The 27582-nt window shown below is 35.3% G+C and overlaps 2 protein-coding genes across 2 annotated transcripts in view; one reads left to right on the forward strand and one right to left on the reverse strand.

Moving 5' to 3' along the window:
* The window catches only part of botv (exostosin like glycosyltransferase 3), a 203210-nt gene that overhangs the window by 79641 nt on the left and 95987 nt on the right, over positions 1–27582 (reverse strand). The gene's annotated exons all lie outside the window — the stretch shown is intronic.
* On the forward strand, positions 1080–27105 carry LOC141406555 (protein takeout-like). Its single transcript, XM_073992215.1, has 4 exons — positions 1080–1231; positions 26297–26534; positions 26602–26735; positions 26801–27105. Exons 1-4 carry the CDS (start codon positions 1159–1161, stop codon positions 27103–27105), a joined length of 750 nt encoding a protein of 249 aa, XP_073848316.1. The 5' UTR covers positions 1080–1158.

Genomic DNA, 27582 nt, shown 5'->3' on the forward strand with positions numbered 1-27582 from the left:
CCACGTACTATATATATGTAGTTTGTACATTAGGGTTATGACTTTTTGACATTTTTCCTCAAAAATGATTTCCTGTAGCAGGGATGAATGAACTTTTGCCTATTAATCACTATGCTATCGTTTATTCCATTGAAATATAAAAAAAGTTCACGCACAAATCGATTTTAAAAAAATAATTTTTTGAAAAAATGTATGAAATGAAAAAAAAATTTTTTTTCAAAAAAATATTTTTTGTTGCACGAATGAATAAATATAAGCCTACTAATAACTATAATAACGTTTATTTCATTCAAATATTAAAAAAGTCGCGAAAAAAGTCACTTTGAAAAAATTTCAAATTTTTTGTTTTTTGTTAAAAAGTTATAGTTTTGAATAAAAGCGTTTACGACATTTTTACGATTCTCAGAATTGAAGAAAAATAGTGAGAAATAAATTGTATGTCATTTTAATTATTTCATGTGGCTCTAAAGTTTATTTTCAATTATATATCTGTTTTCATTGACTTCAAAAAAATGTCCATAATTTTGATAAATTCAAATTTTAAAATCATTTTGTGCGTGAGGTTTTTTCACCGAATCAACTTTTAATTAAGATTTTATGTAATCTTATGGCAAAACTCATCACGCTATGATACAGGGATATGAGGTTGTAAAAAAGTCATAACCCTATTGTACATGGATAAGGTAAAACACGAACTCGGTTTTGAGTACGTGAGAATTTCGAATTCAGAGCTTTGTTTATGTTTTTTTAACCTACCTCACATCTTAAATAGAGTGTTTTGCGCGAATGACACTTTCAGTTGAACATTATTTGTCTGAGTAGGAATAGCATTACGGATCGCGATTCGTACTTTAAAAAACAAATATTATCGTTACTTGTGCGTGCAACATAATTGTTCCCGCGTTGATCGTGTGTATGTGTGTGCTGTGAATTCTTTTGTGCTCCGTAAACGATCATTGTGTCTGAGTGATGAGCCTATGTTGTCGGAATTGAAATAAACGCAGATAGATTTGTAAATCAATTAGAAGAAGAAATCATATTAATCAGCCGAAAAAAGAACATTTAATTACCGAGTTTCCTTTGTGGCATCATCCGAAACTTTTGTTTAATTTGTTACTGTTACTAGTTTCGTTTTGTTTTTTGTTGCCATTCTTCAAAATGTACGCTAATAGTTGCTGTTCGTTTTTAATTGTTTCATTCGCATTGTTTCACATTTGCCTGGGAAATCTGCGTAAGTATTTGTAGGAAGTGAATTTTGACTAAGAATAAATCTTCTTGTCTATTTATTTACTCCTTGAATTTTATATCCTTATATGAAATGGATTTATAACGGTTTTATAATAAAACATTGCCCTGTATTAACAATTTTCCAAATAAAACTTTAGTATCCACATTTCGGTCCAAAAATGTGACAAAGAACCCACGAAATAATACAAAAAGCGAGCGGTATCGTTATATAGGGGTTATATTAAATCGTGGATCATTAACCAACAATTCTCTGTATTAATGTATTATACCCGATCCCCTTGAAAACATTCTGCGTGCATTCCTGATGTGGCTATAGCTACAAATCTGCAGTGGAAAGTTGAATACTCCCAACGAAGACTAAGTACGAAATTTCCTTGTACCTTGTAAATACCGAAAATCGGGAGGTACCGTTCTACGGGGGCTATATCAAAACGTGGACGTGATCCTGATTTCAACAGAAACACGGATGAACAGACGGACATCGTTATTTCGACTTAAAATTTTATGCTGAACAATTAATTGACTACTGAACCAATGATCAGGATCAAGAAATTAATAAACATATTTTAAGCAACCTGTACTGGGTTTCAGACATCAGAATAAACGCAAGAAAATCTAGAATGCACGAGTGTTCCAGAGTGCCTTCCTTGGAATCTGCTTGAACTATACAACTCCTCTCAGACCTTAATGTCAGTTTTACCATTGCTGAAGGCTGTTTTCAATATATCATAATTGCTTATCAATTTCTGCACAAAAAAGTACTCAATGTTTGGTGATTTATTCGACCAATGGAGCTTATCGTCTATAACAAGATGAAGAACGCGATCCAGCACATGATGAACTTTGGTGCAGGGTGGCCTTTCTCTTCGAACATTTGCTGCAGTCGAACTACAACGCCTGTCTATTTGCCGGTATTTACTCTTTTTGAATCGGCAAAAATATACACAGTTGATTTCCACAGGTTGAACTCATCTAACACATTAAGAAGGCCTTCTGTGATTGTATGAGCTTTCTTATCGTTCAATTTGGACAGAGCCAATTTAACTTCTTTATATTTATTCTTGAAGATATTCAAAGTTTTCAAAGTGTCGGTCGCTTAAGTTCAGATGAAGCTTACTTACCAAGTAGTCCTTCAACCGAGCAGCTTCAGTGTATATAGCCCTGTGGATTCCTGACAGGCATGGGTTTGTAATTTCAATGGTCTCAGCGGAAAGCTGGTGACACACCGTTGCAGCTTTGTGGGACGACAGTTAAATATGCTTATAAAAAATCGTCTTGCAACGGGTGTTGGGTTATGCTTCCTTTAGCTCGTTGATGCTGCTTATGGAGTAATCAGGTATTGGAAGGATAATATAGGTACCAGCTTTCTGCTACGCTCATACACGCAAAAAAAACGGCCTCTTTAACATATGTCCCAAACATATTTTGCAGCAAACATATCTATGTTTGCAACAGTCCCAAACATAATATATGTTTGGGTCTGCAAACAAATATATGTTTGGGTGCAAACATATATATGTTTGGGTGCAAAGATATTTATGTTTGGGTGCAAAGATATTTATGTTTGGGTGCAAACAAAGATATGTTTGGGTGGAAACAATTTTATGTTTGGGTGCAAAAAATACAAACCCAAAAGGCACAAAAAAAAGCAAACACATGCACCAGTGGGCGCTTACTGAGAGCAAGGGAGCGTAAAATTCAATGTAAAACACTTTAAAACAATGGAGGGCAAATTGCGAGAGACTCATGTATTTTTTACACTTTTGTGTATGAGACCGAGCATTTCTACCCAACAGTGCTTTAAAATGTGTGCTCACTTGCTCTCAGTAAGAACTCACTGGCTATCTCTATAGTATACACCAGAGACGCGCTTCTTTGCAAAGAAGTATAGTAAGGGCGCCCACTGAGTTGTTTTTGTATTTGTTTCTCTCCTCACTTACTGTGTACGTGAAAAAAACAAACGATAAACATCATGTGGCTGTTGTTTTCTTCACCCACACATAAACACATACTAAACCATTGATGGAAAATCTTGGGCGACGCTGGTATACACACAAATGTTGTGGTTTTTTATTGAAAACAAAAGAACAACAAACACATCGGTACATACAAAATTCCAAAGAAATACATAACCCACTTTAATAAAAGAAAAACTGATTGAAATAATTTGTAAATAGTCACACTTTTAAAAGGGAAAAATATATAGAAACGTAGTTGAATGCTTCTCGTTAGTTGTGAAATAAAACAAATTGCCCTCATAGTTGAAATCATCAGCGGGGAATCGGCATCTAGAATCAAATGATTATGTAATGACATAAATATGGATATGCCATATTTCAAATATACATAAGTATATATGTAATTACCAATATTAAATGCGATTTCTTCCTTGTCCAATAAAATATTTCCATTCACCTTATTGATTCAATTATAAAATTTTCAATTATAAAATGTATTGGGCATTTAATTTACTAAAAAGCACAATTTTTTTAAGAAAACACAAAACACTGATTTATTCACTCACTTTACCGTCTTGACTCTACAACAATGGTGGGCAAATTGCGCGAGACTCATGTATTTTTTACACTTTTGTGTATGAGGCCCAGCATTTCTGCCCAACAGTGCTCTACAAAGGCAACTAAAACACTGAAGAAAGAAAAAAAATGTAATTCATATCATTTCTTCTTTTCTTTATCGCCAGCTAAGTTGGTTAATAACAACAAAACAAGAAACACGCGAGTTTGAAGCATACATGCCACCAAAGCCTCCTTCTTCGCTTCTACGTCTTCTATTATACAATACCCACAGCCGCGAGAGCACTGTTATTACTCTCGTTGACAAACATCCTCTCTCCACCCATAAAAAAATGTTCTAACATAAAAAATATGTTTTACCCAAACATATCAAATTGAGATATGTTACAAAATGTTGCAAACATATATTTGTTTGGACCCAAACATATTATGTTTGGATCCAAACATATATTTGTTTGCAACCGGTCCCAAACATATATTTGTTTGGATCCAAACATATTTCTAACATAAATTTTTCTGCGTGTACTATTCCAAAAGTGTTGTTAGTTTTGCATAAATAGCATGATGATTTATTTTTTATTTATTTAAATATTAATTACAATTAAAAATTATAATAAACTTATAGCTAAAAGAGCATGATGATATATATGCTTTGCAGTGCTTTAAGTTTTAAATAGAGCTTTTAATAAAGACCGATCATAAAAGTGGTGTCTGCAAACAAATTATCACCAATATGTAGCCAACGGAAGAACACACATAAAAAATTCACTTTGATTTCATGGTTTTTTAAGATCTATGACAATGTTTAGTGATAAGTTAACAATATAACCTAGGCAGAGTGGGATGCTGGCCCACCTATTCTAGATTGACGATAGAGCTATTTGGACGCATACAAATACAGACCCGTCGACGGATACATTAGGAACTCTTCTTCAGCGATTTTCTTCTGCAGTACAACCCAGGTTCGCCCTGAGCCTCATTGACAGTCAGTATTTATATGAAAAACAATACCATCAAGTTATCCAGTTGAGACCATTCACTCTGTACATCTATAGAGTTTTCCACTATCAGCAACCTGTGTAAACATTGCCAAGAAAGGCGACGTGAAGGAATGTGGAAATTGGCGGGGCATTTGTGTGCTACAAAAGATCACGTGGAGGACTCCATAAATTCCGCTCAAGCCAGTTTCTGAAGTGGGTGTTCATGTGCCGATCATAAAAATGTCATCCGTTTAATTATTAAGCAAAGTGTGGAATTTAATTCCGAGTTACATCTACTCTTCATTGATTTTGACTGCAGTTGGAATTTGTGGCATAAAAGAGGTATTCCGCCATAGCTTATAAGCCTCATAAAGAAAAATTACAATTGTTTTTGCATAAAGTAGAACTATCTCAACCTTTCCAGCCTATTTTATTCTTGCTCGTACTACCGACGCACAGCGGCAACACTGTGGACAAAAATCGAAAAATATGCTGTTAACTTTTTAATATGTTTACGTTTCTTTCTTACAGTAAACACATCAGATAAGACGAATCTGAAAGAATTTTGTCGATATGTGCATCAAGAATCAACAAGTGCGAAAAGCGTTAAGTTCGGTCGGGCCGAACTTTTTATACCCTCCACCACAAATTTCAGCCATTTCGGTGGATTAATGTGGCCACAACCTTCAAAATACCGAAAATCGGAAAATCGTTCTATGGCGCGGACCTATACCTACAAATTTCTGGAGGGGGGCGTTTTATACCCCCAACGAAGACTACGAGAGCAGTTCGGAAACTTCTTAGTCTAGCAAAGAAAGCGCGGTATAAACATAAAAATGTTAAGTGTTTTGGAAACTTCCATCTCTGTTATGAACACATGTTAAATTTTGTTTCGATCTGGCAACTCCTTCATATAGAAACAGGTGTTCAAAAAAGACGCATCCGCAATTTTTTTACAATGGAAAAATTAGAATGGAAAAATGGAATTACAATGGAAAAATTAGAAATGCGTGCTGTCATTAAATATTTACATAAAAAAGGTTTATCGGGACAAGAAATTCATAATGATATGGTGAATGTGTTAGGTGAAAGTGCTCCTTCATATGCAACAGTAAAAAAATGGGTCGATGAATTTAAACGTGGTCGTACAAGCATTGAAGATGAACCACGTAGTGGACGTCCCAAAACAGCAACAACAATTGTATCCAAAGTGCATGCTATGTCCAAAGTGCATGCTATGTTATTAAATGATCGACGAATAAATGTGCGTGAAATTGCTAATATCATGGGTATCTCAAATGATCGAGTCCATTTAATTTTGCATGAAGAACTACAGATGAAAAAGCTTTCTGCAAGATGGGTGCCGCATTTGTTAACAGTCGATTAAAAACGCATAAGAATGAACATTAGGGTTATGACTTTTTTACAACCTCATATCCCTGTATCATAGCGTGATGAGTTTTGCCATAAGATTACATAAAATCTTAATTAAAAGTTGATTCGGTGAAAAAACCTCACGCACAAAATGATTTTAAAATTTGAATTTATCAAAATTATGGACATTTTTTTGAAGTCAATGAAAACAGATATATAATTGAAAATAAACTTTAGAGCCACATGAAATAATTAAAATGACATACAATTTATTTCTCACTATTTTTCTTCAATTCTGAGAATCGTAAAAATGTCGTAAACGCTTTTATTCAAAACTATAACTTTTTAACAAAAAACAAAAAATTTGAAATTTTTTCAAAGTGACTTTTTTCGCGACTTTTTTAATATTTGAATGAAATAAACGTTATTATAGTTATTAGTAGGCTTATATTTATTCATTCGTGCAACAAAAAATATTTTTTTGAAAAAAATTTTTTTTTTCATTTCATACATTTTTTCAAAAAATTATTTTTTTAAAATCGATTTGTGCGTGAACTTTTTTTATATTTCAATGGAATAAACGATAGCATAGTGATTAATAGGCAAAAGTTCATTCATCCCTGCTACAGGAAATCATTTTTGAGGAAAAATGTCAAAAAGTCATAACCCTAATGAACATTTCTCAAGCTTGTTTGGATCGTTTCAAGCGAAATAAAATGGATTTTAAGCTTCGTTTCATAACTGTTGATGAGACATGGATCCACTACTATACTCCAGAGACAAAAGAACAATGGACTGAAGCTGGAGGAAGCGCCCCAAATAAGGCAAAAACAATTCAATCGGCTGGTAAGGTTATGGCAACGGTTTTTTGGGACTTCAAAGGTATTTTATTGATTGACTATCTGCAAAAGGGTAAAACAAGAAATTCAGAGTACTATTGCAACCTTTTGGATCAATTAAATGTACAAATTCGAGAAAAACGTCCTGGCTTACAACACAAAAAAATAATTTTTCATCAAGACAACGTACCAGCGCACAAGAGTGTTTTAACAATGGCTAAAATCAACGAATTAAAGTACGAGTTGCTTGATTCTCCTGTTTTAGCTCCCAGTGGCTTTTACTTGTTCCCAAATCTAAAAAAAAATCCTTGCTGGCAAGCGTTTTACCTCAAATGAAGATGCAATTACAGTTCTAAACCACTATTTTGAAGACCTTGAGGAAAACTATTTTAATCGAGGGATAGAATTGCTAGAAAAGCGTTGGACTAAGTGTATTGAAGTTTCAGGAGATTATATTGAAAAATAAAAATATTTTTGAAAGACTAACTATTCTCTTTCATTGATCGGCTAAGAAGTTTCCGAACCGCCCTCGTAAATACCAAATTTCAGCCATCTCGGTGTGATAATGAGGCCAAAACCTTCAAAATGCCGAAAATCAGGAGATATCGTCCTATGGGGGCTATATCAAAACGTGGACCTATATAAACATTTTATGGTAGAAATGTTTCTTAGCCTCTGGAAACACAAAATACAAAGTTGCAACCGATTCTGTTGTCAAATGGGACTAATACATTCAAAATATATTAAAATGACACGTACTTTATATGAGGCGTTATATGGGGTTATACCAAAACGTGGACCTATATAAACCAACTTTGGTAGGAATGTTTTTTGGTCTCTGGAGGCACAAAATACCAAATTACAACCAATTCGGTGGTAAAATGGGACAAATATCTTAAAAATTTTGTTTTTTTCAAAATAGTCTGGCTTAATCCCATTGTTGTTGTTTTAATATTTTAAAACAACTAGTTTATTAGTGGAAAAGATTTGGCATTGTTCGCCAAGGGGTAAGGCAGGGAATACTATAGTTTCGATCCACGCCACTGGATCTCATCAGTTCCCTTGTTTCTTGTGTGTGGATATTCTCCACCGAAGTTATTTTTCAATAACTTCTTCAACAAGAAACTTTTTATACCCAAACATCAATCGTCAGCTCGAAGTATAAAGGTAAGCAAAGCCTTAAAACGACGACGCGTCACGCGTTATTTTGTATGGGGGCTATACGAAAGCGTGGACCTACATAGCCTGCTTTAAATACCAAAAGTCCTACGTACAAATAATAGATTTTCCCAAAATTTCATCCACCTACGTCAACCCGTTCGGACGCTAGAGTGATTTCCACAGACGGACGGACATGGCTATATCGATGTAGAATTGCACGCTGATCAAGAATATATATAGTTTGTGGGGTCTACAATGATTATTTCGAGTAGTTACAAACGTAGTGACAAACTTAATATACCCCCAAATTTAAATTTGATAAAAAATATAAATTCTTAATATTTCGTAGAGTATATCTTTTGATTGCCGCCTATTGCCACCTTGGCTCTTCATTTCCGTTAATTGGACATCTCTTCCGAAATGTGTAAAAACATTCTGCCCATCCCTGTAAAACAATCTGTCACAAACCTCAAAGATAACCTGGGAGGCGGCACATGTATTCAACAGGGAGTTCCCCAAGGTGGGTTGGTATTTCCGGAACCTGTATTCTGTCTCCTCCAGAGGGCATTGAGATGGCGTCAGATACCTTCCCTGATGTCACTCATGAAAGGCTGAAATCCTATTTGATTGATCTTACCACCTTTTTCTACGCGAGGAATATGCAAATATACGCCACTAAGTCTACTCCACTCTATTCACCACATGGACGGCAGAGGTGAGAGTTGAATATCATGGTCAATGATCGCAGAATTCCGACCACAAACCACCCCAACATTCTAGAGGTGATATTCGACAGCATGTTCATGTCGTCCGCTCATGCCACTGCTGTCTGCGACAAGCTGAAATGTAGGAACTAGGTTATCATGCCCCTAGCCGGGGTGCTGATAAAGAAACCTTGTTGACTACATATAACGCGATAGGACGGTCTGTGGTAATCCATGCGGCGCCAGTTTGGTCCGCGAGTGTAAGGGGAACACAATTCAAAAATATTCAAACTTGTTAGAATGCCGCACTGAGAACTGAAACAGGGAGACAAAGATTCTTCCGGTACAGCAACACAATGGCATACTTATTACCGCGAGAGCCATCCTAATCACCATATGGTAAACAGGAACCATCAAGCATGTCAGGAGGGATCTTCATGACCAAGAGAGAGAGAGGCCCAACGTTACAAGAGATAACCCCTAGATCAGGGGTGAGCACGCCTGTGTGCTAGCACATAGGCAAATTGTGAAAACGTACTCTTAGTTTTTTGTGAACCATAAACAATTAAAAGTTTATGAATTTTTTTATTTATAGTTTTTAATAATTGGCATTGTGGACGATTTTAGACAACAGTAATGTATAAAAAATATTGAAATAAGTAATGAAACATCAAGAAAAATTAAATATTAATTCTCCCCTCTCTCGATTTTGCTCAGCATTGCCCTAGATTAGCCATGCACGCGTCTTTACGAAAAAGTTAACTACAACTCACTTTCCCATACAAACCCCAAAATACCATTCTCTTCTTGTGCACCACTGCCCTAGATCAACAAGCCTATCAAGCAGGTTTAAATAAGTTCTCTCGATTCTCTTTTATTGAACAAGTTTGTTATAGAATAGCATTTTTTAAAAGTTTGCACAAATTTGTGAGTTCTCGAACAGGCATAAAATAAAATCACTGTTAAAACAACATAAATTCATTAAAAACTAAATAAATACGTGAGTATTAAAATTCGAATATTCGAGTCAAATTTCAAATCTGTCCTGCTGTATGGATATATGAGAAGTCGTTGCGTTGAAATCTGTACAATCAAAAGGGAAAACGGGGATGTGGATTAACCTGGGATCCACGTAGATACATAGCTCCAAACCTAGTGAGATAGAAAAACAGCTATTGTTAGGGAAAAAGTGCTTCAAAAGGATGCAAATACTTATCATAATTGTGTTAAGGCCTCGGCACATACGGTCCGTTGTGAGTCGCGTCACACGTCAAAAACAACAACCACTTGAAATATGTGTAATTGATGCCAAGTTTGTTCTTAAAGTTTTCATGTGGTTGTTGTAATGCGATACTAACGGATCGTATGTTGTTAAGGGGTTTCTATTTAGCTGTGTATTAGGGAAATATGACCGTTTATGCGGGTTAAGAGAGAAGTATATCCGCCAATATTAAATATTGCATTTCTGATTCATTATTTTTGAAATCTAGACCCTGTTCATCTTTTCAGTACTATCGAAACTCCTTAGGGAGCAAATTAGGCTTAGGGGAGATGTACGTACCTCAAGTCTGATTAAATAGAGTTCAGTTAGTATTTTACATACTTCAGTTTGTCTGCAAAACTTGACAAGAAGATCAGGGATTTAATTCTCAACGGAAAATCTGTCATAAGGCATAAATTGGATGTTACAAACTAGATGAAAATTAAAAATATAATTGGAGTGATATATATGAAAATTTTATTATTTCGAGGGGTGTGTCATTTATAATGAAGATTCATTTATTCCCCAAACACATTTATGATCAGTGGTTTTCGAATAATAATTTCAAGAAATAATAAATGTTATTTTCAGCTTTTGTTTGACCGCCAACTTGTTAAATAGTTTTCCATTTGTTTTCATGATAGAAAAAAATTCCCAAAATGTATTACAAAATCGTTTCTATTTTTGGCAAATTAAACTAAGAATTAGCGAATAAACAAACAATCGTGACATTAGTTTATAAAAAATATCATTTAACCTTTTTTCGCTTTTGTTTTGAGTGACAATAATTAAATGTGAATTGAATTTCAATTCGATGTTATTTACACCCAAAGCGATCACATGTATATGACTTCCCTGTAACTTGGCTTACAGAAGAGGTATTAATGAATGAATGTTTGTCTTTGCTGTTGTGCTTAAGATTGTCGTAGGTCTGTAGGTGCCACTAAATTATACATGTATGTTTATTGTATATGTAAGGCACGTCTTCAAAATGCAAAGGTCATTTCGATGGTTTTTGGTTTAATGCGAAAACTGTTTTAAGATATTCTACCAATTGGATTGGTGGTTCAATGATTTATGCCAAAATTCTTGGTCAGTGTTTGTGAACCTTGTCTGTTTGTAATATTGTTATAATTTTAATAAGTGTCAGCTTTGTATCACAACTGAATGGCATTGTAAATAATCAATAAACACAGAAGTAGAGGGACTTTTTAAATAAAACTGATAGCCTTTGTTGCTAGTGCTTTGTAATTATAATTTCATTACAATTTTTATTACAATAAACATTTTAAATAAATAAATAAATTAAATAAATTTCGACAAGGAATGACATTGGTCAACAAAATTAAAAAAAATGGTTGTTTCCACTTTTGGCTTTCTATTTGAATTTGGTGTGTTATTTTCACATCTGGCTGAAGTCTGCCATGTCCACTATAAAGTGCAGGGGTGAAACGTATTGCATAATTTGGTTATAACCCATCGATAGCTAACCAAAAGTAAATCTCTAATGTTAAAGTTTAGCATTTGCCAACAAACATTTTTCCACGGTTTTTAAAAGTTTTTCTTTCTGGGGAGAATTTTCATTCAGTTTCAGGGATTGCCGAGCCTATCCCTGGAAATGCATCATTTTTGCAATTTAATTGCAATGGACGCCGATAAAAGATCAAGGAAGAAGTGCCCTTTCGAGTCGGAAGAATATCATGGTCACTGCGGTGCTGGAAACCAATTCCACAACACCTGGAGCTTACAGTTTTGTGATTTTTATTAACTGGGTGCCACCGTGGTGCAATGGTATACACGCCCGCCTTGCACGCAGAAGGTCGGGGGTTCGATTCCCCGGCCAGGCAACATCAAACATTTTTCAACGGTGGCAAAATACCCCTCAGTAATGTTGGCGACATTTCCTGAGTATTTCAGCCATGAAAAACTTCTCCACAAGTGGTGTCTTAAGACACGCCATTGAGCTAAATATGAATCGGGGTGTACTCATTGATATGAGAGAAGTCTCCCTTGTCCCGTATGGGATGTTGTGGAACAATGATGATGATGATTACTTACTAAGGAAAGATCGCACCAAAAGTGGGGCTTGGGGGACAATCTTTCCTATTGCACCAATCTGTTTAATACAGACCTATCTCGCTTGAGCCTAACCCTAATGACCCGTACATGGAATGTATGGGGTAGAAGTTAGGTGTGGAACTGCCGAGGTAGAGTTGCTGAACGTATACATCCCGCCGCACAGTGGTTCAGAACCGTTTTTTTCCTGGTTAAAATTCTGTAACATTTTAACGGATAGAGATATTTTCATAATTCTTTTTTTGTTAGACAGACACAATCAGCTTTCAGACGAATGATAAGTGGTCACATTCGGTCTAGTAGTTGCAGAGAAAATCAAGGTCAAAGTTAAACTTGTGAGTTTTTTTACTATTTTTCATCAAGATATGAGTGTTTTTGTGGTTTTTATATATTCCTATGTATTAAAGATGGTCAAACACCAACAAATAAACAATAAAATTACCGAAAAAACTAAAAAAAATGTCGATTTTTTTTTTCAAAAATTTGTAAAAAAAAATTTACAAAAAAATTTAAATTTTTTCAAAAATTAAAAAAATTACTCTTTGGATTTTCATAAAACTTATATAACTCGTATAAAAACTCATATACTCAAAAAAACGTGAATTTGTGTCAAAAAGCTATAATTCATATGGAAACAATATAGAAAAACACACATTTTTACCCATGTAAATTCAATAAATTGAAAAAAGTGTTAAACGGACGGAACGGGACGGGTACAAAAGTATATATGGGCTAAAAGAGGAGACTTTCGGGAATCTTTCTGTGGAAACGGATGTTTGTTCCATGTTGTTCCACAAAAGTTATAGTCCACTAAATTAGAATTTCATAAAATTTAGTACCTGAGGAAAAATAAAATAGCTCATGTTGTGTAAACGCTACGGTATCTGTTATAGTTTCTGAGATATAGCTACGTCTTTCTCCAGAAATTTGCAAAAATTACGTATTTCCCAAAAATGAAATGTTCCTCTTTAGTGGCACACCACGCTCACACTTTCCATTATTTTGACCTAATTTTTGGGTTTCCTTAGTTTCAATATGTTTACTATCGAATCCCATATAGAAATTAAATATCTTTGACAAAACAAAATTTTTATTTTTGGCCAGGAAAATCGATTCCTGAACCATTGTGCGCCGATAAATAACTTTATTTCAGGTTACAAGCCTAGCGTTAGACCGCTTTTGGTAGGTCTTGAGATCGCGCCTACCAGAATTACAAAAGAGTGTCATAGTTTGCCAGACATAAGCATCGTGTCACCTGGTCTGACAAACGACATCAATTGGCAGACCGCCGACTTCATCTTTCATCCGTAATGAGAAAGCTAATTGACCTAGTTTCATAGAGTTCACCAATCTCCGCTTCAGCAAATGTCTAACCTTTCTGATATTCGGGTAGAAGAAATTACATTCTAGGACATCATCACTGACCTGAAGTTATTTAATACACAATATGTCGAGTACACCGGGAGTGGCAGAACGAAGTACTACGTCGTATTATGGAACGAATGCAATTAGGAACGCCAAAGCGTTAGGACCTGGCGGTATCTTCATGGTAATGCTGACACAACTGAATGACCCGGGAGTTGAGAATCTCACCAAAGTTATCAACTTGTCGATAGCTACCCACATTGTGCCCCAAGTCTGCAAAATTGGCAGTGTGGTACCGCCAATGAATCGTATAGACCAATTTGGCTTTTACACCCGTAGCAAAGACTTTTGCGGGTTTACTCCTTCCCAGTATCGGAGATAGCAGCAAAGCACTACAACAGGGCTGAACGCCATCTCCACACATATTACAAGAGGACTCAACCGTGCGTGCGATAATATAGTGTTGGTGGCGCTCGACTAATCACAAACTGTCAACCAGTCCACTCTGGAGCAGACTACCTCCGGCTATGTTTGAAACGTTGGATAAATAACACTGTGATCCGAAATTTTGGGGGGTGGGAAATTGCTATTGGAGATGAAAGCCCTTGGTGAGTATGTACAGAACCCTGAAGGACAGATTCGCCGTGAGTCGAACTTTCGCGATATGGCGTGATGAATATTTTGCTGGAGACCCTAAAAGCCATCTGGAATCAGCGTTATATCTTTGTTCGCTGTTCATTAAACTTATATTTAAGATGACATGTCTTCAGTCAAATCAAATGAGGATTTTTTTCGTAGAAAATTTCGACCTTCTATCTCGCTTCCTTCAATGTCCTTTTCGTCCTTTATTTCAAGAACCGTAATAAAAGTGGAACATTATGACATTTTTCAGCTTCGGAATATTCTACAAAAATGTCGCTCGGAAGATTTTAGGTACGGTTCCTAAAGAAATAAAATTGATAAAATCTTGTTTAACCGGTAGTTTTTCACTTTTACCCGAATCTTGCTCAGACAGCCCTATATCTATTTATTTCAATATATTATTGTTAACTTATTGATGACCTAGAATTCTCGGAGTCATTAAAACATTTGGATCTCGGTTTGCTAAGCACGATAAATTCATTATTTTTTGGGATAAAGATCCGGATATCCGAATTATGGAACCGGTTTTTACACTTCTAATAATGGGTAACCGTCCCAGAATAAACAATAAAAACCGGATAATAATTCGGTTTCAATATCAGAATAACCGGTTCCATAATTCGGATATCCGGATCTTTATCCCCAAAAATAATGAATTTATCTTGCTTAGCAAACCGAGATCCAAATGTTTTAATGGCTCCGAGAATTCTAGGTCATCAATAAGTTAACAATAATATCTATCTATCTTATATATAAATGAGCTTGGTGATAAGTGATTGACTGACTGACTGACTGACTCATCATCAACGCCCAGCCAAAACGGCTAAAGCTAGGAGCTTGAAATTTTACCAGTGGGTCACTGTTGATGCAAATGTGCGAGATAAGGCCGGGTTTTAGAAAATTCGTCCTGGAACCACAAAAAATAACAACAACAAAAATCCTTATTTTTCATTATTATTACGTACTTATTCACTTAGTTGGCCCTCTGCAAGACATGTGTCAAATTAACAATGCTATAACTTCATGATACCGTAAACGATCACACATAATTTCAAATTTTGTAGTTTACTTCTAGGCGCACTTATTTTATCGTAAACAACTAAATAATAGAAAGACAAGACATTTGTTATCTTCCATTGCAACAGATGTCGCAGTTGGTGATAATGATATAAACATCAATTACGCGAAAAATACAAACCGATCCTGATTTAGTTTTCACATAAAAGATTTTCATTCGTTAAAATACAGTTAGAAAAGATGATTACAAACGATGCATTTGTAAAAATTTTGATTTTCAATTTAAAATTAAAACAAAATTTCTTTCAATAAATGATGTTGGGTTTGTTGAACAAATGAGTTGCTGTTGAAGACAACATTAGGGGAATAAATTCAGAAATCGGCCAGAAATAACAACAACTAAAAACTGTATGGACCTCACTTTTTGGTAATAACTAAATGTTTGCAAATCAATGAAAGTGCAATAAAATTGTGCATATTACCACGATTTATTTGCAATTAAGAATTTTATCGTACATGGAGATGTACAGTTGTAACTATTCAATTTCAAAATCTGTAATTTGAAGAAATCGCTAAATAATTAATGAAATCAATAATAGGCCCCGGGATTATAGGAATATAGGAATTTGGTATGGAAATCAAGGTTGGGGAGTGGTGCTTCTAAAAGAAAATGGTTTGCAAAATTACCAATCATGTGTACGAAAAGTACTAAATGGTACTGAATTTAGTACAATTTAGATTTGGGTGAACGTAAAGAGCTGGAAACCTGAAATTTGGAATTAAGGTTACTGTTGTAGTGTAGGATTGAGATATGAGGGTAGTTTTGGAAATTCGTGCTTATGTGTACGAAAAGTACTAAATAGTACTAAATTTGGTACAATAGGAATTTGGGTGAACGGATAGAGCTGGAATCCTGATATTTGGAATTGAGATTACTGTTGGAGTGTAGGATTGAAGAACTTTTGGAAATTCATACTTATGTGTATGAAAAGTACTAAATGGTACTAAATTTGATACAATGGGGATTTGGGTGAACGGATAATAGCTGGAATCTCGAAATTTGGAATTGAGATTACTGGTGGGGTGTAGGATTGAGGTAGTTTTGAAAATTCGTACTTATGGGTACGGAAAGTACTAAATGGTACTAAATTTAGTACAATTTGGATTTGAATGAACGGATAGAGCTGGAAACCTGAAATTTGGAATTAATATTACTTTGAAGTGTAGGATTGAGATATGAGGGTGGTTTTGGAAATTAGTACTTATGTGTACGGAAAGTACTAAATGGAACTAAATTTTGTATAATGGGGATTTGGGTGAACGGATAGCGCTGGAATCTCTAAATTTGGAACTGAGATTACTGGTGGAGTTTAGTATTGTGGAAGTTTTGGAAATTCGTACATAGGGTACGAAAAATACTAAATAGCACTAAATTTGGTACAGTTTCGATTTGGGTGAACGGATAGAGCTTGATTCCTCAAATTTGGACTGAGGATCACTGATGAAGAGTAAGAAAGATGCACCAAAGGGTTTTTGGAAACTTGAGTGTACGAAAAGTACTAAATGGTACTAAATTTAGTACAATTTGGATTTGGGTGAACGGATAGAGCTGGATTCCTGAAATTTGGAATTGATATTACTGTTGGAGTGTAGGACTGGGGAAGCTTTGGAAATTCTTACTTATGTGAATGAAAAGTACTAAATAGTACTAAATTTGGGACAATGGGGATTTGGGTGAACGGATATAGTTGGAGTCTCGAAATTTGGAATTGAGATTACTGGTGGGGTGTAGAATTGAGGTAGTTTTGAAAATTCGTACTTATGGGTACGAAAAGTACTAAATGGTACTAAATTTAGTACAATTTGGATTTGGGTGAACGTATGTATGTGGCTGGAAACCTGAAATTTGGAATTAAGATTACTGTGAAGTGTAGGACTGAGATATGAGGGTGGTTTTGGAAATTCGTACTTATGTGTTCGAAAAGTACTAAATTTGGTACAATAGGGATTCGAGTGAACGGACAGAGCTGGAATCCTGAAATTTGAAATTAAGATTACTGTTGGAGCATAGGATTGGGAAAATTTTGGAAATTCGTATTTATGTGTACGAAAAGTACTAAATGGTACTAAATTTATTACAATTTGGATTTGGGTGAACGGATAGAACTGGAATCCTGAATTTTAAGTATTTTAATTTTATTTATTTTAATTTAAAGTATTAATTTTTGTAAACGGAACGAGTTAGAATTTGCAACCCGTTCGCGGTAGGCTAAGAGGTAGAATTTGGATTTGGATGACGGATAGTGTTTGAGTCCTGAAATTTGAAATTAGGATTACTATTGGAGTGTAGGACTGAGGTAGTAAGGGTACGAAAAGTACTAAGTGGTACTACCTGTGGTACAATTTGGATTTGGGGGAACGGATAGAGCTGGAATCCTGGAATTTGGTCAGACTGCTGTTGGAGTATAGGATTGAGATGGAAGTAGTTTTTGAAATTCGTACTTATGGGTACGAAATGTACCAAATGGTACAACTTGGATTTGAGTGCACGGATAGCGCTGGAATCCTGTTATTTGGAATTATGGTTACTGTTGAAGTGAAGGATTAAGGTTGTTTTGGAAAATCGAATTGTACAGAATTTGGTATAATTTGTTTTTGTGTAAAGGGGTTTTTGGGAATTCGTCGTAGAAAGGTATGAAAAGTGCTAAAGTGTACTAAATATGGAATCCATTGTATTAGGCAAACGCGAAGAGCTAGAAATCTGAAATTTTGAACGAATGGTCATTGATGGAGAGTTAGGAAGATGTACCAAAGGGTATTTAGAAACTCGACCTCTAAGTGTACGAAAAGTACTAAAAGTTTCTAAATTTGGTACCAATTGCATATTTTTAATGGATAAAGCTAGAATCTTCAAATTTGGTATGGGAATCAAGGTTGGGAAATTGCGTTGAAATAAGGAAATGGTTTTGGAAGTACGTATTTATGATTACGAGCAGTACTAAATTTGGATTTGGGTGAACGGATAGAGCTGGAATCCTAAAGTTTTGAATTAAGATTACTGTAGGGGTGTAGGATTGAGATAGTTTTGGAAATTCGTACCTTTGGGTACGAAAAGTACTAAATGGTACTAAATTTGGTACAAATTGGATTTGGATGAACGGATAGAGCTGGAATTCTGAAATTTGGAACTAAGATTACTGCCGGACAGTAGAATTGAGGTAGTTTTGGAAATTCGCACTTATGGGTACAGAAAGCACTAAATTTGGTACAATTTGAATTTTAGTAAACGGATAGTGTTGGAATTAGGAATTAAGATTACTGTAGGAGTGTAGTATTGAGGAAATTTTGAAAAGTCGTACGTATGGGTAAGAGAAGTACTAAATGGTACTTAATATGGTACAATATGGATTTGGGTGAACGGGTAGAGCTGGAATCCTGAAATTTTTGTTTGGGAAAGAAATGGTACTAAGTTTGATACAATTTGGATTCGGGTGAATTAATAGAGCTGGAATCCTGAAATTTGGAATTACGATTACAGTCGAAGAGTAGGATTCAGATTGTTTTGAAAAAGCAAACTTATGGTTACGAAAAGCACTAAATGGTACTAAATTTAGTACAATTTGTATGTAGGTGAACGGATAGCGGTGGAATCCTGCAATTTGATAGTATGATTATTGTAGCCCTGTTGCGTTGAGGAAGTTTTGAAAATTGGTACGAAAATTATAAATTGTTCTAAATTTAGTACAATTTTAATTTGGTTTAACGGATAGAGTTTGAATCCTGAAATTTTGAAGTAAGATTACTACTAAAGTGAAGGATTGAGGTAGTTTTGGAAAATCTTACTTATGGGTACGAAGAGTTCGACTTGATACTAAGTTTGGTACAATTTGGAATTGGACGAACGGATACAGCTGGAATCTTGAGATCTGTAATTATTATGGAATTTTCTGTAATTATTTTGTATTAATGTCCGTGTATGGCTGAGATATGTCGTCGAAATACGTACCATAAGTATACGAAAATTACTTAATGGTACTCAATTTGTTTTTGGGTGTAGGGACAGTGCTGGAATTTTTATTTTTTGGAGTTAGGGTGTGTATTGGTGTGCAACGGTGATCTCGCTGTTAATGTGTAAGGGTGAGATACGGCTGATCTTTTTGAAAATCGAACTTAAGGGGTACGTACAGTACTAAGATAAAAATAAATATTTATTAAAATTGGTATTAGTGCGACCAAATTTTCAGTGTTTGTCATTTCCATATTATATATTGTTTATTTGTTTTTTTATATCCTTTCCGCATACGAAGTAGCGGGCATTTTGCTAGTATATATATAAATGAGCTTGGTGATAAGTGATTGACTGACTGACTGACTGACTCATCATCAACACCCAGCCAAAACGGCTAAAGCTAGGAGCTTGAAATTTTACCAGTGGGTCACTGTTGATGCAAATGTGCGAGATAAGGCCGGGTTTTAGAAAATTCGTCCTGGAACCACAAAAAATAACAACAACAAAAATCCTTATTTTTCATTATTATTACGTACTTATTCACTTAGTTGGCCCTCTGCAAGACATGTGTCAAATTAACAATGCTATAACTTCATGATACCTTAAACGATCACACATAATTTCAAATTTTGTAGTTTACTTCTAGGCGCACTTATTTTATCGTAAACAACTAAATAATAGAAAGACAAGACATTTGTTATCTTCCATTGCAACAGATGTCGCAGTTGGTGATAATGGTAAAAACATCAATTACGCGAAAAATACAAACCGATCCTGATTTAGTTTTCACATAACAGGTGTCGCACAAAAGATTTTCATTCGTTAAAATACAGTTAGAAAAGATGATTACAAACGATGCATTTTAATTTTCAATTTGTTGAACAAATGAGTTGCTGTTGAAGACAACATAAGGGGAATAAATTCAGAAATCGGACAGAAATAACAACAACTAAAAACTGTATGGACCTCACTTTTTGGTAATAACTAAATGTTTGCAAATCAATGAAAGTGCAATAAAATTGTGCATATTACCACGATTTATTTGCAATTAAGAATTTTATCGTATATGGAGATGTACAGTCATAACTATTCAATTTCATAATCTGTAATTTGAAGAAATCGCTAAATAATTAATGAAATCAATAATAGGCCTCAGGAATATAGGAATTTGGTATGGAAATCAAGGTTGGGAAGTGGTGCTTCTAAAAGGAAATGGTTTGGAAAATTACCAATCATGTGTACGAAAAGTACTAAATGGTACTAAATTTAGTACAATTTAGATTTGGGTGAACGTAAAGAGCTGGAAACCTGAAATTTGGAATTAAGGTTACTGTTGTAGTGTAGGATTGAGATATGAGGGTAGTTTTGGAAATTCGTGCTTATGTGTACGAAAAGTACTAAATAGTACTAAATTTGGTACAATAGGGATTTGGGTGAACGGATAGAGCTGGAATCCTGATATTTGGAATTGAGATTACTGTTGGAGTGTAGGATTGAAGAACTTTTGGAAATTCGTACTTATGTGTATGAAAAGTACTAAATGGTACTAAATTTGATACAATGGGGATTTGGGTGAACGGATAATAGCTGGAATCTCGAAATTTGGAATTGAGATTACTGGTGGGGTGTAGGATTGAGGTAGTTTTGAAAATTCGTACTTATGGGTACGAAAAGTACTAAATGGTACTAAATATAGTACAATTTGGATTTGAATGAACGGATAGAGCTGGAAACCTGAAATTTGGAATTAATATTACTGTTGAAGTGTAGAATTGAGATATGAGGGTGGTTTTGGAAATTAGTACTTATGTGTACGGAAAGTACTAAATGGAACTAAATTTTGTATAATGGGGATTTGTGTGAACGGATAGCGCTGGAATCTCGAAATTTGGAACTGAGATTACTGGTGGAGTTTGGTATTGTGGAAGTTTTGGAAATTCGTACATAGGGTACGAAAAATACTAAATAGCACTAAATTTGGTACAGTTTCGATTTGGGTGAACGGATAGAGCTTGATTCCTCAAATTTGGACTGAGGATCACTGATGAAGAGTAAGAAAGATGCACCAAAGGGTTTTTGGAAACTTGAGTGTACGAAAAGTACTAAATGGTACTAAATTTAGTACAATTTGGATTTGGGTGAACGGATAGAACTGGATTCCTGAAATTTGGAATTGATATTACTGTTGGAGTGTAGGACTGGGGAAGTTTTGGAAATTCTTACTTATGTGAATGAAAAGTACTAAATGGTACTAAATTTGGGACAATGGGGATTTGGGTGAACGGATATAGTTGGAATCTCGAAATTTGGAATTGAGATTACTGGTGGGGTGTAGAATTGAGGTAGTTTTGAAAATTAGTACTTATGAGTATGAAAAGTACTAAATGGTACTAAATTTAGTACAATTTGGATTTGGGTGAACGTATGTATGTAGCTGGAAACCTGAAATTTGGAATTAAGATTACTGTGAAGTGTAGGACTGAGATATGAGGGTGGTTTTGGAAATTCGTACTTATGTGTTCGAAAAGTACTAAATTTGGTACAATAGGGATTCGAGTGAACGGACAGAGCTGGAATCCTGAAATTTGAAATTGAGATTACTGTTGGAGCATAGGATTGGGGAAATTTTGGAAATTCGTATTTATGTGTACGAAAAGTACTAAATGGTACTAAATTTATTACAATTTGGATTTGGGTGAACGGATAGAACTGGAATCCTGAATTTTAAGTATTTTAATTTTATTTATTTTAATTTAAAGTATGAATTTTAGTAAACGGAAAGAGTTAGAATTTGCAACCCGTTCGCGGTAGGCTATAGAGGTAGAATTTGGATTTGGGTGACGGGTAGTGTTTGAGTCCTGAAATTTGAAATTAGGATTACTATTGGAGTGTAGGACTGAGGTAGTAAGGGTACGAAAATTACTAAGTGGTACTACCTGTGGTACAATTTGGATTTGGGGGAACGGATAGAGCTGGAATCCTGGAATTTGCTCAGACTGCTGTTGGAGTATAGGATTGAGATGGAAGTAGTTTTTGAAATTCGTACTTATGGGTACGAAATGTACCAAATGGTACAACTTGGATTTGAGTGCACGGATAGCGCTGGAATCCTGTTATTTGGAATTATACTGTTGAAGTGAAGGATTAAGGTTGTTTTGGAAAATCGAATTGTACAGAATTTGGTACAATTTGTTTTTGTGTAAAGGGGTTTTTGTGTACTAAATATGGAATCCATTGTATTAGGCAAAACGCGAAGAGCTAGAATTCTGAAATTTTGAACTCGACCTATAAATGTACGAAAAGTACTAAAAGTTTCTAAATTTGGTACCAATTGCATATTTTTAATGGATAAAGCTAGAATCTTCAAATTTGGTATGGGAATCAAGGTTGGGAAATGGCGTTGAAATAAGGAAATGGTTTTGGAAGTTCGTATTTATGATTACGATCAGTAATAAATTTGGATTTGGGTGAACGGATAGAGCTGGAATCCTAAAGTTTTGAATTAAGATTACTGTAGGGGTGTAGGATTGAGATAGTTTTGGAAATTCGTACCTTTGGGTACGAAAAGTACTAAATGGTACTCAATTTGGTACAATTTGGATTTGGATGAACGGATAGAGCTGGAATTCTGAAATTTGGAACTAAGATTACTGCCGGACAGTAGAATTGAGGTAGTTTTGGAAATTCGTACATATGGGTACAGAAAGCACTAAATTTGGTACAATTTTAATTTTAGTACACGGATAGTGTTGGAATTGGGAATTAAGATTACTGTAGGAGTGTAGTATTGAGGAAATTTTGAAAAGTCGTACGTATGGGTACGAGAAGTACTAAATGGTACTAAATATGGTACAATATGGATTTGGGTGAACGGGTAGAGCTGAATTAATAGAGCTGGAATACTGAAATTTGGAATTACGATTACAGTCGAAGAGTATGATTCAGGTTGTTTTGAAAAAGCAAACTTATGGTTACGAAAAACACTAAATGGTACTAAATTTAGTACAATTTGTATGTAGGTGAACGATAGCGGTGGAATCCTGCAATTTGAAAGTATGATTATTGTAGCCCTGTTGCGTTGAGGAAGTTTTGAAAATTGGTTCGAAAATTTTAAATTGTTCTAAATTTAGTACAATTTTAATTTGGTTTAAGGGATAGAGTTTGAATCCTGAAATTTGGAAGTAAGATTACTACTAAAGTGAAGGATTGAGGTAGTTTTGAAAAATCTTACTAATGGGTACGAAGAGTTCGACTTGATACTAAGTTTGGTACAATTTGGAATTGGACGAACGGATACAGCTGGAATCTTGAGATTTGGAATTATTGTAATTATTATGGAATTTACTGTAATTATTTTGTATTAATGTCCGTGTATGGCTGAGATATGTCGTCGAAATACGTACAATAAGTATACGAAAATTATTTAATGGTACTCAATTTGTTTTTGGGTGTAGGGACAGTGCTGAAATTTTTATTTTTTGGAGTTAGGGTGTGTATTGGTGTGCAACGTTGATCTCGCTGTTAATGTGTAAGGGTGAGATACGGCTGATCTTTTTGAAAATCGAACTTAAGGGGTACGTACAGTACTAAAATAAAAATAAATATTGATTAAAATTGGTATTAGTGCGACCAAATTTTCAGTGTTTGTCATTTCCATATTATATATTGTTTATTTGTTTTTTTATATCCTTTCCGCATACGAAGTAGCGGGCATTTTGCTAGTATTGAAATAAATAGATATAGGGCTGTCAGAGCAAGATTCGGGTAAAAGTGAAAAACTACCGGTTAAACAAGATTTTATCAATTTTATTTCTTTAGGAACCGTACCTAAAATCTTCCGAGCGACATTTTTGTAGAATATTCCGAAGCTGAAAAATGTCATAATGTGCCACTTTTATTACGGTTCTTGAAATAAAGGACGAAAAGGACATTGAATGAAGCGAGTTAGAAGGTCGAAATGTTCTACGAAAAAAATCCTCATTTGATTTGACTGAAGACATGTCATCTTAAATATAAGCTTAATTAACAGCGAACAAAGATATAACGCTGATTCCAGATGGCTTTTAGGGTCTCCAGCAAAATATTCATCACGCCATATCGCGAAAGTTCGACTCACGGCGAATCTGTCCTTCGGGGTTCTGTATATATTCACCAAGGGCTTTCATCTCCATTAGGAATTTTCCACCCCCCAGACTTTGAGCCCCATTTTGTTGCACAGTGTAATTATATGTAAATGTCAAAATTCCGTAGAATGAAACAGGGAGTTTCTCAAGTTGTGGTGATATCGCCGGAACTGTTTTACCTTTATCTTTCCACTACGCCACCCCTTCCAGACGACATTGAGATACTCGTAGTTAAGAATGCAGATTATTGAGTGCACTTGACCTCCCATACCTTGATCGATTTTACCCCCTAAATCTACGGCCACTTTGTTCACCACATGGACTTAATTTAACAGTATATTCACAGCTATCTGCGACAAGTTGAGATGTAGGAACAAGGTCCTCAAGTCCCTAGCCGGCAGCACGTGGGGTGCAGATAAAGAAACCTTGTTGACCACATATAAAGCGATATAACAGTAGTGGACCATCTGCATGAGGGCACGAATATTCTTCGAGTAAGGCAACATAGTGGCATGCTCTCGATGTACTACCAGCTCGGGTGTTACCGCGAGAGTCATTCTAATGGTCATACGGTTTATCTTCATGATCTAGAGAGAGAGGATCAATGATGCAAGAGAGAACCCCTAGATCAGCAACAGATGTCATGAACTATCGTGTAAATGAGGACCCCGCAGCACATGCCCCATTTATCGCGGCTGAAAAACGTCAGCTTGCAAGACAAACCAGAGTATATTTACCACAAGCACTTTTGGGATGGTGCAGCCGTCTAAATTTGGCAAGGATTGATGACACCTTGCAAAACATCTGCCCAGCATGCGATACAGTCCCACACGACACACTGCAATATACATGCAAATATATCACATGCTGTTGCAACAACCACAACGAATTTTCAACATTTTTCGTAAGGTCCAGGACATGTTTCAGATCGTTTATTTTTTGCAGCGGGTTGTCTTTGCGGCTTTACTATGGCGGTACAATTTTTTCGGGGCAAATCCATACTTCCTAAGATAATGGCCCAACTCTGATAAACCCTGCCGCCACCAACTGAAGTGACTGCTAATGTGGCCTTAGGAGTTAAGAATCAAGTTGAGAACATCAAGTTCCAAGAAGGTCTATATCGGAAAATACCCTTTGCTACCAACCTAGCTAAAGCTCAAAATGTTCAATGAAAGTTCGAGGATGGTTTTGAATTTTTCGTGTGCAATTCCTTGCGTCCTCAAAGAAAAGTGCAAAAGCTATAAGAATCCTGCGGTGACCAACTAAAATGTCTGGTTGACAGGATCACTATCGAAAAGAGAGATTGACATTGGTGGAACCTTTGCACATAGTAATATTTCCCTAACCCTTAAATCAATTTCGAAGGTGAACTATAAAACTGCAAAACTACAGTTTAAATGCTGTTCAAGGATTTTTTTTTAAAATTGCCATCGAATGTAGTTCTACGATCCTGATTACAACGATATATTTTTTCGCTCTTAATATAATAATAATAATATTAAAATAATAATTGTTCCACAAACATCCCAGACGGGACAAGCGAGACTTCTCTCATATAAATGAGTGCTCCCCGCTTCATATTAGCTCAATGATATGGGACCAACGGTTTATCGCCGAGTCCAAACTGTGTGCCTTATAGAGAAGTTTTAAATAGCTGAAATACTCAGGAAATGTCGCCAACATTACTGAGGGGTATTTTGCCACCGTTGAAAATTTGCTGTTGCCTAACCGGGGAATCGAACCCACGTCGTGCAAGGCGGGTGTGCATACCATAACATCACTCTTAACACTCCAACTAATTTGGCTGGTTAATGACTGTCTAAGGCTACTTCTCTACAGTACCTACTTTTTGTGATATTAAGTTTCCGAGATATACTCTATTACAGTTTACCAAATTCGATCACTACAATTTCTTCATAACCTAATAATTAATAACAAAAATAATGTTTTTTTCTCGTTATAGCTCCGTCCATTGTTCCCTGTCATCGAGATGATCCCGATATAAACAATTGCATTATTAAGGCAGTTGAAGATTTGAGACCACGATTGGCTACCGGCGAATTGGGGGAAGGATATCGATCACCGCCATTAGAGCCGTTGTATTTGGATAATATTGAATTGAGTCGTGGTAGGCAATTCGAAGCAGTTTTCAGTGATATGGTTGTTAAGGGCGGAAGTAATTTCATTATTAATAAGCTATCGTAAGTACAGAACTTCCAACAACCAAAACTCAACAATAACAAAAATATTATCTTATTTCTTCAATAGAGCAAATGCCACAAATTTGTCTTTCGATTTGGTTCTGACCCTGCCAAGACTTGATTTTACTGGAAAATATTTTATGAAATTGAATATTCTTTTGTTGAACATACAAGGCAGGGGAAATATGCGTGGCTATTGTGGTAAGTTGTTTATAACTTCGTTAACGTTTATAATTAACAAAACATTTTGTTTTTATTTTCTTTAGAAAATGCCAAGGCTTTGGTTAAAATACGTGGTGTCCGTGTTCCCATGCCCGATGGTTTGGAATATGTCCGCTTCACTCGCATGCCGTTAAAAATCAACATCGATGTCTTTAAACTACATTTGGATAATTTGTTTAATGGTGATCGCATTTTAGGTGATGTTGGCAACACTATTATCAACGATAATCAAGATTTGTACTTGTCCGAGATAATACCCGGCCTCGAAAGGGGCTTATCGAAAAAATTCTTAGATATTGCCAATATGATGATGGCCAATACAACGTTTGATGAAATGTTTCCTTTGTAGATAATAATTGTATTCCAGTTAATAGTCTTTATGCTAAGTTAGTATTTTGCAGTATTATTTAAATAAAAAACAAATTTAAAATATATTAATAATTTTATACTGGAATATGGCATGATATGAATCGCAATAGGATCTCTCTGTTGATTGTTAGGAAGTGGTGAATTGCATAGTTCGTTTATCAGTATAGGTGTTAGCAAATGGAATATTCAACCTAAAGCTAGTCATAGTAGGTGAAGCTTAAAAATAATATTATCAGTCTTTTTGTGAACTCAAGATTGTAAATTTCTTTATGTAGCATCAGCTTTCGAACTAGTGCACAAACTCATTATTGTATACAACTTACATTTTGCCCCATTGCTCCATATTTCTCCATTGAACTTATCTTGTTCAAATTAACGTACCGTCAAATATTTTGTCGAAACATTTAAAAGCATATTTTCTCCCAAAAAACCCCCCTCAGTGTGCTTTAAGTTTGCT

Source organism: Musca autumnalis, unplaced genomic scaffold (assembly GCF_047663935.1).
Source record: "Musca autumnalis isolate F117 unplaced genomic scaffold, ASM4766393v1 scaffold_5, whole genome shotgun sequence".
NCBI lineage: Eukaryota > Metazoa > Arthropoda > Insecta > Diptera > Muscidae > Musca > Musca autumnalis.